Here is an 18,074-nt window from a genome sequence, read left to right as displayed (position 1 = left end):
TAGATCTTCCTCAGGAGGAACCACCGTTATATCTACAATAAGGTAACAATAACCTCATTATAACCATCATTTTTCCTCTATATTATAAACCTAATATCTCCATATGCTTTAAACAAACATTCTTTCTCATACCTTTATTCGGCTACACGCCGATTAGAAACTCCCTCAGGCCAGGGCCTCATGACGCCGCATCAGGAGCTACTGCGTCTGACGGCATATCGTAATTTAAAGAGTCTAATGTGGGGCTCCTCCCCATTAATTAAAGAGACAGTCCTCATACCCACTCGACTTCCAAGTTAAGGCCGTCAGGGGTAACTGTACCCCATGAAAAAATAAACCGCTGCTCCATAACTAACAACCTAGCACTAACGTCACCGCTTCTATTAGAGCAGGGAAGATGCGCTATTGCCACGCAGCGGAGTTGATCTATTGAATGACCCAATAACGACCAATGTGCTACCAAAGGATTTTCTTGTTTATCGTGCTTAATGTTACTGATATGCTCTGCTAATCTGATCTTCAACTGTCTCTTAGTATGTCCTATATAATATAGGTTGCATGGGCAAATAATACAGTAAACCACACAATTAGTATTGCACATGGTCTTATATCTTAAAGTATGTACCCTATTGGAATGAGGAATGGGAATAGTCGAGGTGTCCAATTGATAAGAACAATATACACACCTACCACATGAAGAATGTCTGCCAATCACTAAATTCCTATTGGGTCTCTTAAGTAATTCACCCAGATTAGCCTGACGTCTATACGCTACTCTAGGGGCCTCACTAAACTCGGGATGTACCGCAAGTACCTGCCAATATTTATGGATTATGGCGTTAATCCTTGATGCCTTTGAAGAGTAAGGAATGACGCATGCCAGGGGACTACAGGGGGACCTTGGCCCCGTGGATAACAACCATGGACGATGGGCATATAGAGCCCTTTTATACGCTCTTTTGAGGACTCCCATGGGGTACCCTCGGTCCAAGAACCTCTCAATCATGATGCTGGCCTGTCTCTTAAATTCGATTGTAGATGAACACAATCGCCGTAACCGCAACAATTGCCCAATTGGAACACCATTTCTAAGGGCTCTATGATGAAAACTTTGATAATGTAACAAAGTGTTACGGTCGGTAGGCTTTCGATAAATAGTAGTAGAGAACTCCCCCTCTTGGGTTCTCATAATTTTAATATCCAAAAATTCTAGCTCAGCATCATTGATTCTAAAGGTAAACTTAATATTAATATCCACCGAATTTAGGTACTCAATGAAGGTCCGCAATTCACGTAAAGAGCCCCGCCAAAATAGTATAACATCGTCAATGAATCTCTTCCACATTACCACCTTGTTAATCCATGGGGATGTATACACATACCTCTCCTCAAACCGGGTCATATAGAGGCAGGCCAATGAGGGCGCTACAGACGCCCCCATCGCTACCCCTTTAATCTGCCTGTAAAATTTGCCATCAAATTCAAAATAATTTTGGCTTACAACCAAGGATATAAGCTGAACTAATACCTTAATCTTGGACTCCGGTATGTGGATTTTAACAAAGTGGTCTTTGGCCAGTTGTATAGCCTCATCCTGAGGTATATTTGTATAGAGTGCGGTAACATCCAGGCCCACCATATAAAAATCATCACCCAACTGGGGTTTCATTTCCTCCAGGAGCTTAATAAAGTGCATAGAGTCCCTGACATATGACTCTGCCTGTTTTACCAGAGGATTGAGTAGCATATCAATAAATTTAGCTATATTATGTCAAAAGTGAATTAGTTGTGGGTCTGAACTGGTCCACAAAAGAAGACAGAGTTGGAATATAACGGGTGCATACATATATTTTTCTTTAACAAGTAAGGGCACTGATACTTTGTTCTGTAGAGTGATGTGATAACTTTACTGGATTATTGGTTTTGCTGGATATAAGAATTATAACAATTGTTGCTGGCTGGCAATGATCCTATCTGTCCGCTTCTATCCGCTGAGATACTTTTGAGGAAATATATGAAGGCAATTTAACTTTTTTCTGATGCTGACTCTATGCCTATATTTAATTGTTCTTATTTGTCTACTAAGGTGGTGAGAACAAACCAGGATGAATTGGCACCTGATGTATTACCACCAAGAGTTACTATATATCAAAACATTACGCTGCAAATACCTGGGAGAAAAGTCCTAATCTGAGATAGTCATCACCAAAATACTTTAAAAAACGATGTTTTTTAAAATGTTTCTTAAATTGCATACTATTGGACCAGTCAATCAGGCAAGCAAAGTACCCTGGAGGGCATCCAGACAACCCTCACCACCTTTCTCCCCCAGCATCTAGCCAAGCCACACCACTAAGCCCTTCCTGCATCCATCCTAGTGCTATGACCCCCAGCCAGCCTCCCACCACCCTCTAGCAGCCAGGCCTCCATCCCTGGGCCCTCCCACAGCCAGCTGTCTACCAGTCTTATCATCATCATCATTAATTTAAAAATTCACAACCTGAAATAACTCAAGCTGATTTATGGCACTCTTAATCTTATCTTGATAATAAGCACGTCTAGTTTGTTCACAGAAAGTTTTATATTCTACCAGTTTCAATAAGTATGATTTACGATAATCTTTGTCTATGGTTTTCCTTCATACTTGCTCAGCAACTCTTACTCTTCTACGTACCTCTTTCAAGGCCCTCGAGAACCAACAATCGTTTTCACTGCATTTGTTACATATTACATTTTTTCAATTGTCTCTGAATTGTGATTGGATTACTATGCACCAGAAGACCTCTGGTCCTTCAACCCAACAAGACATTATAAGCAGACTTCACTTTCTCTAGCTGGACCCTCTTAATTTCCACAGAAGGCCAGACTCTCTCCATGTTCCACCCCAAACTACTCTCTGCAAATAGAAAAACCTCTCTGCCAGCCAAACTTTGCCACATAAGGTTGTTGTGCACTAGGTTCTATTCAGTATTCGAATAGCCTAGTAAGAAGTTAATAGAAAGAAATCCTGCCTCTTTAACACATTTTATAAACGTTGAAGAACAACACTAACCTTGTGCGTAAGATACAAGAAAATCAACAAATAACCCAAAAAAACAAGAGAAGAGAAGGGTGGGATCTGGACCAATCCTTTGTGACTAAAGGAAAGAAAATTATCAGGTAAGAACTAATTTTTCCTTCCTTAGCGTCTCCAAAGAATTAGTCCGTACTTGTGGGATGTATAAAAGCAGTCCTCAATTTGGGAAAGAATGCAATAACTCTTTCAAAAGAACAGAAACTTCAAAGGAAGCTTCTGCCCTAGTTGCCACATCTAGAAGATAATGCTTAGGAAATGTATGAAATGTGGACTATGTGGTGGCCCTAAAAACCTCATCTACAGAAACAATATGGGCTTTCGCAAAGAAAGCAGATAGCGCCCTTGGAGAGTGAGTTTAAGATGGAAGGGAGTTCTTTTTCCTGTTAACAAATAGGCTGAAGCTAAAGTGCACTTTAACCAACAAGCTATAGTTGCTTTAGAAGTGCACAAACCCTTTTTGGGTCCCAAGAGAAGATTTAAAAGATGGGGAGGAAAATTCTTATCTACTATCCTCTTCAGAAAAGGAGTGTAAATACAGTGTTTGATTAACATGAAAAGCAAAAACCACCTTAGGTAAAAAGGAAGGGACTGTATAGACACCCTAGCTTCAGTAAAACACAGAAAGGGGTCTCTACAAGATAAGGCTTGAAGCTCTCAGATCCTTCTGGCAGAAGTAATAGATACTAAGAAAACCATTTTCAAAGTAAGATCCTTAAGAGTAGATTTGTGTAGGGGTTCAAAAAGGGTTTTTTTTTTTGAAGGGCCCTACGTGCAGAAGGGGGCCTAAGATGATTGACACCCCTCAAACATCGCACAACACCTGAATGTGTTGTCAGACTGTTGGATACGACCAAAAAAACAAGCCAGAGCCCCTACCTGAACTCTGAAGGAATTACTTTTCTTAATCCCTTCTTGAAGAAAGTCTAGAATTTGTGGCAGTGACACTTTTGATAAGATAACATTTCTTTCTAAACACCAAGATTCAAAGGTTCTCCATATCTGAGCATATACTACTGCTAATAATTTCTCTAGCGCTACTAGTTATACAAAGTGCTGTACACATTATATGCAGGTACTTTCTCTGTCCCTAGAGGGCTCACAATCTAAGTCCATTTTTTTTGTACCTGGGGCAAGGGAGGGTTAAGTGACTTGCTCAAGGTCAGAAGGAGCTACAATGGAAATTGAACCTATGTCGCCAGAATCAAAGCCTGCTGCACTAACCATAACCATTAGGCTACTCTTCCATTACATATGTAGTAGCTTTTTTTTTAGGCTTACAGAAGAGTAGAAAAGACTTCTTTAAATTAACCTTTCTTCCTTAGGCTTAACCTTTCAAAAGAATGCCATAAGACCAAACAGGGAGGGATTGTCAATTGGAATTGGACCCTGAATCAGAAGGCCTCTACAATTGGGTAGAGACAGTGGAGTGTCAATTTTCAACTGCATCAGATCTGCGCACCAAAGACGTCTTGGCCAATCCAGAGCTACAAGGATCATTTTCCCTGGATAAGCAATGCAAAGAAGTTTTCTGAATAACACTGGCCACGGAGGAAAAACATATAGGTGGTCTGTTTGCCACTGTTGTAGAAGAGCATCCAGCCCCTTCACATTGGGGTCCTTCCAATGGCTGAAGAACCTGCGGACTTGAGCATTCATTCCTTCTGGATGCCATTAGATCTACCCCCAGGATTCCCCAACATGATGTAATCAGATGGAATGCTTTTGTCAGTAACTGCCACTTCCCCAGATCCAGAGAAAGTTTGTTCAGAAAATTTGCTTGAGTATTCGGAGTTCCTGCAATAGGAGCTGCTGAAATTAGAAGAATGTGGGCCTCGGCCCAACAGAAAAGAATCTCTGCTTCTGTGGCTGGATGAACACTCTTGGCTCCACTGCCTGATGATCTAGGAAACCGATGTCATGCTATCTGAGAGAATCTTCACTTGCTTCCCTCAGAGATGATAAGCAAAAGAAAACAAGGTTTCTTGAATGGCTCTGAGCTCTGCACAGTTGATGTACCAAGAGGCTTTGACTGGAGACCATCGGCCTTGGACTGACAAACAGACAAAAAGTTCTGCAGCCCGACAAGCTGGCATCTGATTTGACTACAAACCAACTCCGAATTGTTAGACAAAGGCTGAGCTGAATCCAACAAATGAGGCTGAGTTTGGCTTGGTCGGTTCAAGAGAGATGGAGATGAACAGCTGAGAAGGGACCACTGAAGTGGTCTGATATGGCATCTGGCCCATGGAAGAACGAGATACAGGCCACTGTGCTCAGAACTTGAACATAGTCCAAGATCCTGGGACATGGAAGGGAAAGTAGATCCTGACTTGGGTGTGAATTTTTTGCTGATGAGCAACAGGAAGAAATATGAAATATCTTCCTTAATTTTATCTCTAATATCACTCCCAGATACTCCCAAGATTGGTGTAGGAAACAAACAACTGACTCTTGGAGAAATTGATTTCCAATCCTAAGGGCCAAAGATGAGCAGCTAGATGAAACTTGCAGAATCTCTTGATAGGAAGAGCCACAAATCAGCCAATCATCAAGGTATGAATGAACCTGAATTTCATCCTTGTGAAGGAAGGCTGCCACTACTACCATGACCTTGGAAAAATGTCCTTGGTGAAGTAGAAAGGCTGAATGGAATGGCCATAAATTGATCATGTTCTCTAAGGATTGTAAATCACTGAAATCTTCCATGGGGAGGTCAAATGGGAATATGAAAGTACATTTCCTTGCGATCCAAGGAGGTTAGAAACTCTGCCTGCTGGACTGAAACCATTACAGACTGTATTGTTCCCATTGTGAAATGTTGAACCTTTAACGCTTTGTTGACGCTTATGAAGTCCAAACCCAGATGGAAGGAATCTCCCTTCTTTGGAACTACAAAGTAAATGGAATTACTTCCTATTCCCCAATCGCAACTAGAGACAGGCTCTACTGTACCTAAAGAAAGAAGTGTTTGCATGGTTGAACTGCTTGACATTAGGGCTGGAGCCTTACATGGAGATTCTAAGAAAAAAATCTGCAATGGAATGGGGAGAACTCCAGTTTGCTACCCTGCTTTAATATTGCCAAGACACATTGGTCTGAGGTAATGGAGAGGTATCCTGCTATGATGAAACTCGAGGAGTGAACCGAGACCCCATCATTGGGAGGCATTGGTAGACCTGAAGCTGAGTTCTTTCTGTCAGCATGAAAAAAGGCTTGTCTTTGTTGAAGTGGGAATCCTGAAAGTTAGAATGGCCTGGTCTGTAGCATTTGGCCTCATGAAATGTAAGACGAGACTGAGAGGAATTAAAAGAATCTTTAGGCTTGTCCTCTGGCAATGTGAGACTTGGAGTCCCCTAGGTCTTTAACTAACTTGATAAATGTGACTTAGAAATCACATCAGTTGTTCAATGCCTAAGCCAGAACCATCTTCTTGCTGAGAGTGTCAAGAATTGGCTGATCTGGCTATGCACTAGAATTGGCTGGCATGGCTATGCATTGGAGCTAACTAGTGTGGCTGGGAGCCAGAGCTAGATGGTGTAGCAGAATATGACCATTTGTACCATTTTAAACTATTAATGGCAAACTGCAATTGGACTTGAACCAGCAACCTCTAGATCTCGGTGTTCACTTGCATCTGGCTGCTTTAACCATTGAGCTATTCTTCTATATTGAAGTAGCTCTGTAATATCGCTAGCTGCCCAATACAGCTAGCGATATTACAGAGCTAATTTGATGCTCTAAATAAATAGCTCAGTGCTATAAATGATTTTATTAAGCTTTTAAAAAGGTGCAAAAGTGCAACAGGAACACCACAGCATACAGTTAGTAGTGCCACTGAAACAGTGGTGGTGAGAGCTGGTATGCAACAGTTTTGGACAGTGTCAGTGTGCAATACCAGAGAGCAGAGCTGCTGTGGAAAATCAATACAGCTAACCTTTAGCACTGTAGCATAGTGTTAGCTGCCACAGCCATGCAATGCACTGATTGTCAAGGCAAGCAATATGGGAAGAGTGAAGTAAAATATGCTCCATTTGAAATAGAGCTGAGTTCCACAGCTTCCAATATTATGCACAAACCAGCCTTGAACCTGTGACCTTCAGGCTGAAAGCCAGCCATCTTTCAGAATAAACTATTCTGCTTCTCAAAGCACTAACACTGCACCTGGAGAAAATCCCACCATGGCAGAACTGAGGTTCCCACTCTTCCATGGCTACCACAGAGACCAGGAGAGACATGGGAATGGTGCACTAGCCTCAGAAAAAACTCAAAATGTTAAACTTCTCACAGAAACATGTAGCCAACAGCACTAAACTTGACTCTATACTAAACTCCTTTGTAGAGGTGCTGAAAAAAGGAACACCTGTACTGCCAATATAAATAGAGTTCTGGTAACAAAAAAAAAAGTTTCCACAAATGAAATGAGGGAAACTTTCAGAGTGGGTTTTTTTTATTTTTTTTTAAAGAAACTGCCCTGTCAAAAAACTGAGGTAACTCAAAGCTCTCTAAATGAAAGGTATATAAGAATATAAGAACACTAAATAGGCACTTTCAGAGGACCTAACACATGTGGTGCACTGCCCTGATGCTGTTTGCTGGCTCCTACACTGAAACAGTGGTCTGTTAAGTGAAGGAAATTCAGTTTACCTCTTTTTTAATGTGTTTATGTTTTTAAAAGGGACCCCCCCCCCCCCACTTATTTGTATGTTTTATTTTTAACCTATTTTCTTGACTGAATGCCCTTTGTTTTGTCTCTTTCCTTTTAATAATGGCGTTCCTTTCTTTTTTTCCATAATTAGTCTGTACATCTCTTTGACCTATCCAGAAAAGGTGGTATAGAAAGTCTTTTAATAAATAAACTATAAACCAACTCTGCAACCATAAGTAAACTCTGAATAACTTACCACAGTGAAGAAAACATTTCTGGTTCCCTGGAACAAAGCACTGAAGTAAAATTCCTTGGCAGAGAATACTCCCCAAATAAAGTCTCTGCAGGCTCAGACTTTTTTTTTTTTTTTTAAGAGGCGGGAGAAGCTGAGGAGCGGGACAGGGGGAGGGACCTGTCATGAGTAGGTTTACACCCAAAATGCTAAGAGAGAAAGCTTTTTTCCTTAGAAGCTCAACTGAAGTCCCAGGAAAATGCCAGGAGCCCACCACAGGAAAGGGGCGTTAGTGGAGGGGAGGGGGGGGGGGGGGAGAGATTTGGCACCATCAGATTTAAACCCAGAAAGCAATTTTACAAAGCCTTTAGCCCAGAAGCTCAACTGAAACCTCAGAAAGGAAACAGGAGCCCATCACAGGAACCTGAGCAGAGCTGCACAGCGAAGTTCTACTGCCTGCTAGAGATAGAGAGACACTGAATGGAACCTAGTGTATGGCAGCCTTATGTGGCAAAATTCTAATTTGCTCTCTAAGTTTCCAAGTTTATTCAACACTTTTTATCCCACTCTACGGTGTTGCCATCTAGGCGGTTTACACTTTAAAAGTAATAAAAGTATCTCTACCTGCTGGCAGATGGGCACAACTTACAAGTATGGACTAATCCTTTGGAACTAGTCTTTCCTTAACTTCATGAGTTTATTTGATGTCAATATTTTTGTTCCTCTCACATAAATAAAATCTTTAAGATTATCTTCTAAAATACTAAAAAATACTTCAGAATCACTTATACTGCACATTACCCATTCTCTCTCTCTCTCTCTCTATAAATTACTGGATGTGTAAATTTGTCATATTCAAAAAAGGATATCTGGTATCTTCTTTTAGCAGATTCATTTTGGTTGCTTCCATTTTCGTTTGGTATTCCATCTAAAATTGTCCCTCAGTAACGTGAATTAAGGGAGAAATAATTTAAAACTGCTTTTTATTTTTTTGTGTATGTGTTTGTTATGAACATGCTGTAATGGAGAAATAGGGTAAAAGTATCCATGCGGTTATAGACAAATGAGGTGAATCACTGTTGTGAGAAAATAAGTTAAAAACAGGGGTTAATTTCTGGAAGAATGGCATAGAAAACAATTCCACCACTTCATTCCAGACTCTGGAGTAGCAGAGGTGTTTTGCTCCAGTCTCTCCCTTCCAGACAGCCTGCAGAGAAGAGAAGGGGGGTGTTGAGACTGGAGCAGAGCACAGAAAAGTCAACTTAATTCATGATCTAGCCCTTCATCTTCTGTTGCTCTTACCCCTGGCCAGGCCAGCCCACCCATCCCCTAAGCTCTACAATTACCATTTTTTTTGTCTACAAATTAAGCCCTCGGTAAAAGTATGTATACTACTACATAGAACATGGAAGTACACATGATGCAGTAGCAAAATAAGGTAAGAATATGTGCGCTGTTATGGAGAAATGGTGCAAAAAGGTGATGATGTAACAGAAATGGGTAAAAGCATAAATGCTGTGCATACACACATTATGGATAACGGTGAGCCAGTAGATATGGACAGGGAAATGCTTAGAGTAGGCAAATTGTGGTCAACAAATGTCTACCTAGATCTTTGGCAAGGGACACCTATGATGGGAACTTGGTTCCAGTGTCCAGCATGTGGACTGGGGGACCAGCATGCCAGGTTTCCACCAATGTTTGTCAAGGACCATGCAACCTCATCAACCCCAGCTTTCCTTCAGATCAGATATTTATGTTTATATTTGGTCATGTTGATAAAATTATGTTTTTATGTTAAACTGTACCTGCTGTACATCACATTGGGTGAATCTCTTCATAAAGGCATTTAATAAATCCCAATAAATAAATAAAAGTAAGTATATGGATTTTGAAAAAGCTAGGTAGAAGTACATGCACTGTTGTAGAGGAAATGAGTGAAAGCATGTGTGACAGAGCAATGGTGTAAGCATACAGTCAGAGAAAGAGGGGTAGACATGCATGTGCCATTTATCTGCTACTGCTGTCAGGGAAAGGGGCTATAGGCATACAGTGGTGGAAATAAGTATTTGATCCCTTGCTGATTTTGTAAGTTTGCCCACTGACAAAGACATGAGCAGCCCATAATTGAAGGGTAGGTTATTGGTAACAGTGAGAGATAGCACATCACAAATTAAATCCGGAAAATCACATTGTGGAAAGTATATGAATTTATTTGCATTCTGCAGAGGGAAATAAGTATTTAATCCCTCTGGCAAACAAGACCTAATACTTGGTGGCAAAACCCTTGTTGGCAAGCACAGCGGTCAGACGTCTTCTGTAGTTGATGATGAGGTTTGCACACATGTCAGGAGGAATTTTGGTCCACTCCTCTTTGCAGATCATCTCTAAATCATTAAGAGTTCTGGGCTGTCGCTTGGCAACTCGCAGCTTCAGCTCCCTCCATAAGTTTTCAATGGGATTAAGGTCTGGTGACTGGCTAGGCCACTCCATGACCCTAATGTGCTTCTTCCTGAGCCACTCCTTTGTTGCCTTGGCTGTATGTTTTGGGTCATTGTCGTGCTGGAAGACCCAGCCACGACCCATTTTTAAGGCCCTGGCGGAGGGAAGGAGGTTGTCACTCAGAATTGTACGGTACATGGCCCCATCCATTCTCCCATTGATGCGGTGAAGTAGTCCTGTGCCCTTAGCAGAGAAACACCCCCAAAACATAACATTTCCACCTCCATGCTTGACAGTGGGGACGGTGTTCTTTGGGTCATAGGCAGCATTTCTCTTCCTCCAAACACGGCGAGTTGAGTTCATGCCAAAGAGCTCAATTTTGTCTCATCTGACCACAGCACCTTCTCCCAATCACTCTCGGCATCATCCAGGTGTTCACTGGCAAACTTCAGACGGGCCGTCACATGTGCCTTCCGGAGCAGGGGGACCTTGCGGGCACTGCAGGATTGCAATCCGTTATGTCGTAATGTGTTACCAATGGTTTTCGTGGTGACAGTGGTCCCAGCTGCCTTGAGATCATTGACAAGTTCCCCCCTTGTAGTTGTAGGCTGATTTCTAACCTTCCTCATGATCAAGGATACCCCACGAGGTGAGATTTTGCGTGGAGCCCCAGATCTTTGTCGATTGACAGTCATTTTGTACTTCTTCCATTTTCTTACTATGGCACCAACAGTTGTCTCCTTCTCACCCAGCGTCTTACTGATGGTTTTGTAGCCCATTCCAGCCTTGTGCAGGTGTATGATCTTGTCCCTGACATCCTTAGACAGCTCCTTGCTCTTGGCCATTTTGTAGAGGTTAGAGTCTGACTGATTCACTGAGTCTGTGGACAGGTGTCTTTCATACAGGTGACCATTGCCGACAGCTGTCTGTCATGCAGGTAACGAGTTGATTTGGAGCATCTACCTGGTCTGTAGGGGCCAGATCTCTTACTGGTTGGTGGGGGATCAAATACTTATTTCCCTCTGCAGAATGCAAATAAATTCATATACTTTCCACAATGTGATTTTCCGGATTTAATTTGTGATGTGCTATCTCTCACTGTTACCAATAACCTACCCTTCAATTATGGGCTGCTCATGTCTTTGTCAGTGGGCAAACTTACAAAATCAGCAAGGGATCAAATACTTATTTCCACCACTGTAGAAGCTATTACCTCCCATCATTTCTGATATATACCTCCACTATCAGTACATTACTGCTATATTTTATTGTTAGAAAATAGTGTGGTGATGGTGTTGAAGATGAAAAGTGCAGTCATACATCTACCAAGAATAGTGGGGTAGGAATAATCAAGCATTACAAAAAGAAGTGATTTAGAAGTGTGAGAATCTCCATCACTGAAAATTTACCTGCAGGTCTGCACTGATCTAGGCAGAGAGAAAGAGAGAGAGACAGTCTTGTCCTGAGGCAGAAGATCAACCAGATGATGTGTTGAGATCCCTGTCTAACCTTTTTTCTTTTTGTGACTTGGTAAGTATACTGTACCTTTAGCCAGATTACATGAAAACAGAGATGAAAATGGTATATGTAAAAACTAACACCACAATGTAAACATAAAAATATTCATTTTAATATACACTGAAGCATAATCCTCAGAAATACAGTTCACATTCTCCTCCCCCATTTTTAGCTGGCAACAGTTCAGTGTAATAATGGTAGGCTTCAACCTATCCATGAACCAAATGCCCGCACAGATATAGAAGTATTTCTCCTTTTATTCTAATTCTCTCTATTTTCTTCAAAAAGTATAAGACACTTAAAGGAACAGTTTTGAAGAGCTATTAAGCAGTGCATTTCCCCCCCCCTTGTGGCAAATATGTCTAACACCCAACCCCAAAACAGGATAATTTTCCAAAGCCATGTCCAGTACTTTGCTCACCCCACCCCCACAGTTGAAGGTGAATGATATGTAGTAAGGAGAGTTTTCAGAACTTGGATTTGTTCCCTTTGGATTCTAAGCAGTCTCTGAAGATATCACTGCTGTTTTCTCTTGTTGTCATTGTTCCCATACGTAGAACCTTTGCTTATTTCAGTCACTCCTATCATTCTTCGAACACCAACCGATGCTGCAAACATGCACATAAGAAATAATAAAAGGGACAAAAAATTACCATTACATCTTCAGGAATATTGGAAAAACAGAAGAATGCAAAAACAAACAATTTTGTTTAGCCTTTCTCAACTTTTCCAGTTTCCTTTCTTTGCTAGCAGCATGTAGCACAATATTAGTCTGGTTTGAAATAGGGCCAGATATATATAATTGGAGAAACTACTTAGGATAACAAAATGCAAGTTTATAGTGCAATTTCATTACAATGTGTGGAGGAGTGGCCTAGTGGTTAGGGTGGTGGACTTTGGTCCTGGGGAATTGAGGAACTGAGTTCGATTCCCACTTCAGGCACAGGCAGCTCCTTGTGACTCTGGGCAAGTCACTTAACCCTCCATTGCCCCAGGTGCAAATAAGTACCTGTATATAGTATGTAAGCCGCATTGAGCCTGCCATGAGTGGGAAAGCGTGGGGTACAAATGTAACAAAAATAAATTATTGAAAGTGAGGGTCAATGAGGAAAACTTTAGTGGTAAGCTGAAACTTACTGCTTATCATCTGAACCATTTCACTACCAGACATACACAAATACGCACACACACACTAATGAAACATGATTGATATCTCTTGTTGAACAGACAGGTCTTTATCTGCCATCATTTACTAAGTTACTATACGTTACTATGATGTAAGTTACCTATGAGGCACTAGTTCCTTTAGTGCAATCGTAGGAGGCAAAAATAACTTCCCTCTATATCTTATGGCTTTTTCCAGATAAGGTTGCCACCTGACTAGATAAACCATAAACTCTTGGAGTCTAGGTGGTCTCCAAAGGGAAAAATACTCAAGATAGTAAAAAAAAATCAATAGACCAATAATGGAGTCCATCACATTTGTTGACTAAGAGATCAGCTACTCCTATCCTCCCAGGTGTACAAGGGCTTAAGATATCAGAGATACTTCAAATCTCTTTTCCCTGTGGCGGGCACTTCCCTATGAAACTCAATCCCCATTGCCATCAGAACAAACAACATATACCTCAGCTTTAGGAAAAAACTAAAACCATTTGTTTTCCTAAAATCTATCATGTAATCACCTTCACCTGTGTGGCCAATAACTCTGACTCTATACCAGTGACTACATTCCTCCTCCTCTGATGTCTTCTGTCGATTCTGTATACACTATAACGACTTTTTGATTTAATTATTGTAAACCACACTGAACCCTGATAAGAGGAGATTAGTGGTATATAAGCCCTGATTTGATTTGATTCATAATTGGTTTCTTCAGTTGCATTGAGGTTTAACCAATTATGAAGAAACAAAAGCGCACAGACTCCATTATTGGTCTACTGATGTTTTTTTACTGTCTTGAACATTTTTTCCTTTGGTGAATTCCTCTTTTGCTTTGGTTTGTCTGTGGACTTCTTGTGGAAGATTTTTTGTTTTCCTCTTTTTTTTGTGGGAGTCTAGGTTTTGTCCTGCTGAATCTCTGGACTAGTATTCCTACCTTCCATAGAGGGCTGGAACACCATTGTGCATAATAACAATGGGACAAAACCATGACTGTTTCAGCCCTAGACTGCTTCCTGATGTCCCTGTGAGGCCTTACCAGCAGCAGAGAAAGGAAACGAAATCTGTATGAATGTTTATTGTTTCAGTAAATTCACCTATAAAGGGGTTTGAATGGGCAACAAAAACATGAGACTATGGGCCACTCTCAAATGAGTTGTACAACAGCATTTCTGTAGTCTTCATTAACAGAAACACATATATGCCACATTTGAAATCTACATGAACGGCAATATCATGTGAGATTATCTTCATTAAAACATCTCCCGCTATCATTGACTTAAAAAAACACACCACCATAAGGAGAAATTTATTCATACCTATTAATTTCCTTTCCTTGAGTCCTGCTAGACTAGTCCACACCAATGGATTTTGTCCCTTCCCAAACTGCAGATGGAGGTAGAGAATCTAAATTGATCCAGTGACATCACCGGTGGCTGTGCTAGATGGTGGATCCACCTGAGTAAGTTGCCTTTTAAAGGCTGTCTTCTCTTTGACAAGGACCTGGAGAAGCTGGTCAAGGACTTAAAGGAAACTAAGCCACAGAGGCTCCCGGAGGACTGCCCTCACTGAGCTTTATGAAGGGCACCTTCTGTCAGCTTAGGAAAGCTGAGGGAGCAGCCCAAGGGGTCAAGCCCCAGAAGTGGGTACCTCCTCTGGCACCTCAGTCTCCAAAAGCAGACAGTAATGGTCACAGGCTCCTCAGTGGTGTGGCAGGCTTCATCTAGCACCCTTTTAACATCTTTATGGTGTCTCCCTGCAGGTCCTCAGAAAAGTCGGAAGCTATTCAGGAAGTTACTGTGCTGCTGTGTATTGGGACAACATTTTTAGTTGACAGCCTTGTCCTGAGATCTCACCTTTGCTGGTCTTGGCCTATACAAGCCTGAACCATTCTTATAACAATATGGATTCTGCAACCTGTGACCTGAATACATCTGTAACTAGCAGAATCCAGCTTTCTTGCAAAGGAAAAGTACTGCTGAGCATTGCAAGATTACTTCCAAGGACATACTGTTTGTTGCAAACTAGCCCCGTTATCTTCTGGGAACACTGGAGTTTGCATGTCATCTATAACAACTATGAATCTGGCTGGACATTATTTCCTCGTTTGTGATTGGTCCACAGGAATCATCTGATGCTTGGATATCAAAGGTTTGGACTGAAGAAAGTTCAGTGAGTGAAGGGAGTTGGAAGGACAAGAAAGAACACCAGAGGGAGAAACACCGGAGAACTTGCAGGTGGATAGAAAGCTCTAAAGAGAGAGCAAGAGACTGTTTTCCTAATACCAGTGAACTGCATGCCTTATAACAAACTCAAGGTTAGCTCAGCCACCACAAGGCCCTATAGAAGACTGTGTAATCTACCTTCAGAGAATCAATTCTTGGACGTATTCCTGGACTGACTCGCTGAGGCTTCAGCTCGAGTCAGAGGAACTCCGCTTCTCTACTATTGGGAGTCTGGGTCAGACAGCAAGGTGAGATATCCGTATATATTACCTATAGTTGGGGAATTAGTCTTTAGTTTATCTGAGACAGATAGGTTTACAGCAGGAATTCTGGTCTGTGTAGTCAGCTGATCACTGTGTTTTGCATAAGACGTGTGATAAGTTCTTATAACAATCATTAGGAATTCATGATTGTACTGGGTTGTATAATCACTCCTTTAGTTAGTGCATTAGGATAATCAGATGGTAATATATTTTGGTGATAATCTAATTTTATAGCAAGTTATTTTTGTATTTTGCTTGGCACTTTGCTTCAGAAATATTTATATATATATTTTCTTTACCTTACAAATAAATTAATACATATTTCTTCTGTGGCATTGTTCATTTCCTCACATAGCTAGCATGTCATACAGACTATAAAGGTACCCCTCCCTAGACACGAGTTCATTTCATTGCTATCTGGTAATGTTATCTAATATATAAGTACCTCAGCTGCTTGCCCTACAGTCCTTCAGCCTGATGACAGTACACCAAGCCTTCTCCAAGGTCAGGGTGGTAGTAGCAGCCTTTCTCTGCAAGCAGGGCTTCTCAGTGCACCCCTATATGGATGACTATCCGATACAGATGGACTCAATATCCTACTCCAAGTAAAGCTTCCCATTTTCTGGCCAAGTATTCCCACAAGAAGGCTGTGCACTCAGTGCTCAATGGACTGGACCCACTCTGGGCCAAGGGCACCCAGAAGCTTCATTGTGTGGAGTTCCACCTGGAAGGCGATCTGTCCACATGGAGGAGTCTCTCTAGATCTCCCCTTGGGCACAGGTCCCTCACAAGATCTGGCAGGTTGGCATGTGCTGTGGCCCTTCCCCCTAATCAGCTTTTTAGTGGAATCCTCCACTGCCACGGGAGGGAAAATCCCAAAGGAGCTCTAGTGGAAATAGAGCATAAACAACCAGCAGCCCTGCTAAGCTGTCAGCTCCCACAGGACCCGCACTTCCACAGACCAGGCATCAGTGCAGGGGCATAACCAGAACTCAGTCCTGGGGGAGCCTGGGGGTGAGGGAGCCAAGCGTTTCCTCTCAGTCTCCCCTCCCCTGATGCTGAATCATACCTTGCTGGCAGGGATACTCAAGCTCCGCCAGCGCTAGAGATTCGCTGCTGAAGTCCCTGCCCATCCTACAGAAGCAGTGAGAAAGCCAGCAGAATGCACCGACCATCGATGCCAACACTTCTGCACATGCTGATCTGAGTATACATGGAAGTGCTGGCATCAGCGGCTGGAGACCCACGCCAGCTTCCTGCTGCTCAGACAGCATGGGCAGGGGCTTGGGCCACGAATCTTCTTTGGCTTATGGGGCTTGAGCATCCCCACCAGTCATTAATCTGCAATTTTTGAAGGGAGCCTAAGCTCAAATTGGGAGGAGGGTCTAGGCCCAGCCATGGCTAAGCCACTGCATGAACGTCATCTTCCCATACAAGATGTCTAGCTGACTCATCTACTGAACTTGTCTCACCAGTTCTGGCACTGGGATCACTCCTGAAGCCTCCGGCTCTCATGTAGGACATCATAACTTCAACAATTAATGTCTTTTTCTTCTTGATACAATTTATTGTCCCAGACAAAAGTGAGACAATAAAGAAGTCAGCAGTTACACTTATGCTCTACTGGGTAGAAATTGTGGCCTGAATCCCTTCAGACCCTAGGACTCGACCACAGCGGACACAGGCTGTGAACTGTACCCCATCAGGTTTAACCTATCTATAGTAGGCCTACTGTATCAGCCCAACATCATCTGCTGGAGGTACAGAAATACTGAAGTGTTCTAGCATGCACCAGCCTTTATACTGGTGATGTCACCGGAACAATTTAGGTTCTCTACTTCCATATGCTGGTTAGAAAGAGACACAACCCACTGGTGTGCACTGGTCTAGCAAATCGAAAATGATAATTTCCTATCACATCCGATCAAATTTAGAAAGCGTGTTATTTCCAAAAACAAAACATCCATGAGCCAGATTCACAGCTGCTGCATAAATATAAAAGGATGATTTATCTACTTATCTTTATGCCTGATATTCAGCGCCCCTATCCATTTAATAGGGGTAGATACTAATGTGTGTTAAGGGAATAACATGATTTTTTTGCCAAAACATGCATGTCAACCTGGCAAAATTGTGTTAATTGCCCTTACTGCATGTCTTTGTAGTACTCTGCATGAAGGCACCTCCTTATTAAACAAAATGAACACAGCCTATATTTAACCTTGCAAGCTGTGTTATTCATGGAAAGATAATGCCAGCTGGCATTATCCTTGTGCTCCAGGAGCATTAGGCTGCTAATGAACAGTTTGATACTTCCAATAGAACTCTTAAAAGGTGTGGTAGTCTAGAAAAGAACTCGCTAATCCCCTGATCCCCCTGTTATTTGGCAGCTTCAATATTCCAGGTAGGGGTCAAACAGTGCCATTTCGATCCCCACTTCCAAGGAGATCCCTGGTAGATGAAGGGAAAGTGGGGGCATGGTTATAGAGGGTGTATGTTCAGGGACAAGGGT

At 41.9% G+C, this 18,074-nt stretch overlaps 1 protein-coding gene across 6 annotated transcripts in view; it reads right to left on the bottom strand.

Moving 5' to 3' along the window:
- Positions 1 to 12,003: 12,003 nt before the first annotated feature.
- Positions 12,004 to 18,074, bottom strand: part of AGPAT4 (1-acylglycerol-3-phosphate O-acyltransferase 4) — a 507,427-nt gene continuing 501,356 nt past the window's right edge. For 4 of the 6 annotated variants that reach the window (XM_030198095.1, XM_030198098.1, XM_030198097.1 and 1 more), the window contains one exon: positions 12,447 to 12,521. Coding sequence is in view for 2 of the 6 variants with exons in the window: in XM_030198100.1 (XP_030053960.1) it covers positions 12,430 to 12,521 (92 nt within the window). In the remaining 4 variants the exon portion in view is untranslated. Of the gene's footprint in view, positions 12,522 to 18,074 lie in introns of all 6 variants that reach the window. The other 2 variants (XM_030198100.1, XM_030198099.1) reach the window with 1 other exon arrangement.

Source organism: Microcaecilia unicolor, chromosome 3 (assembly GCF_901765095.1).
Source record: "Microcaecilia unicolor chromosome 3, aMicUni1.1, whole genome shotgun sequence".
Classification (NCBI taxonomy): domain Eukaryota; kingdom Metazoa; phylum Chordata; class Amphibia; order Gymnophiona; family Siphonopidae; genus Microcaecilia; species Microcaecilia unicolor.
This window is presented reverse-complemented; position numbering and strand designations above follow the sequence as displayed.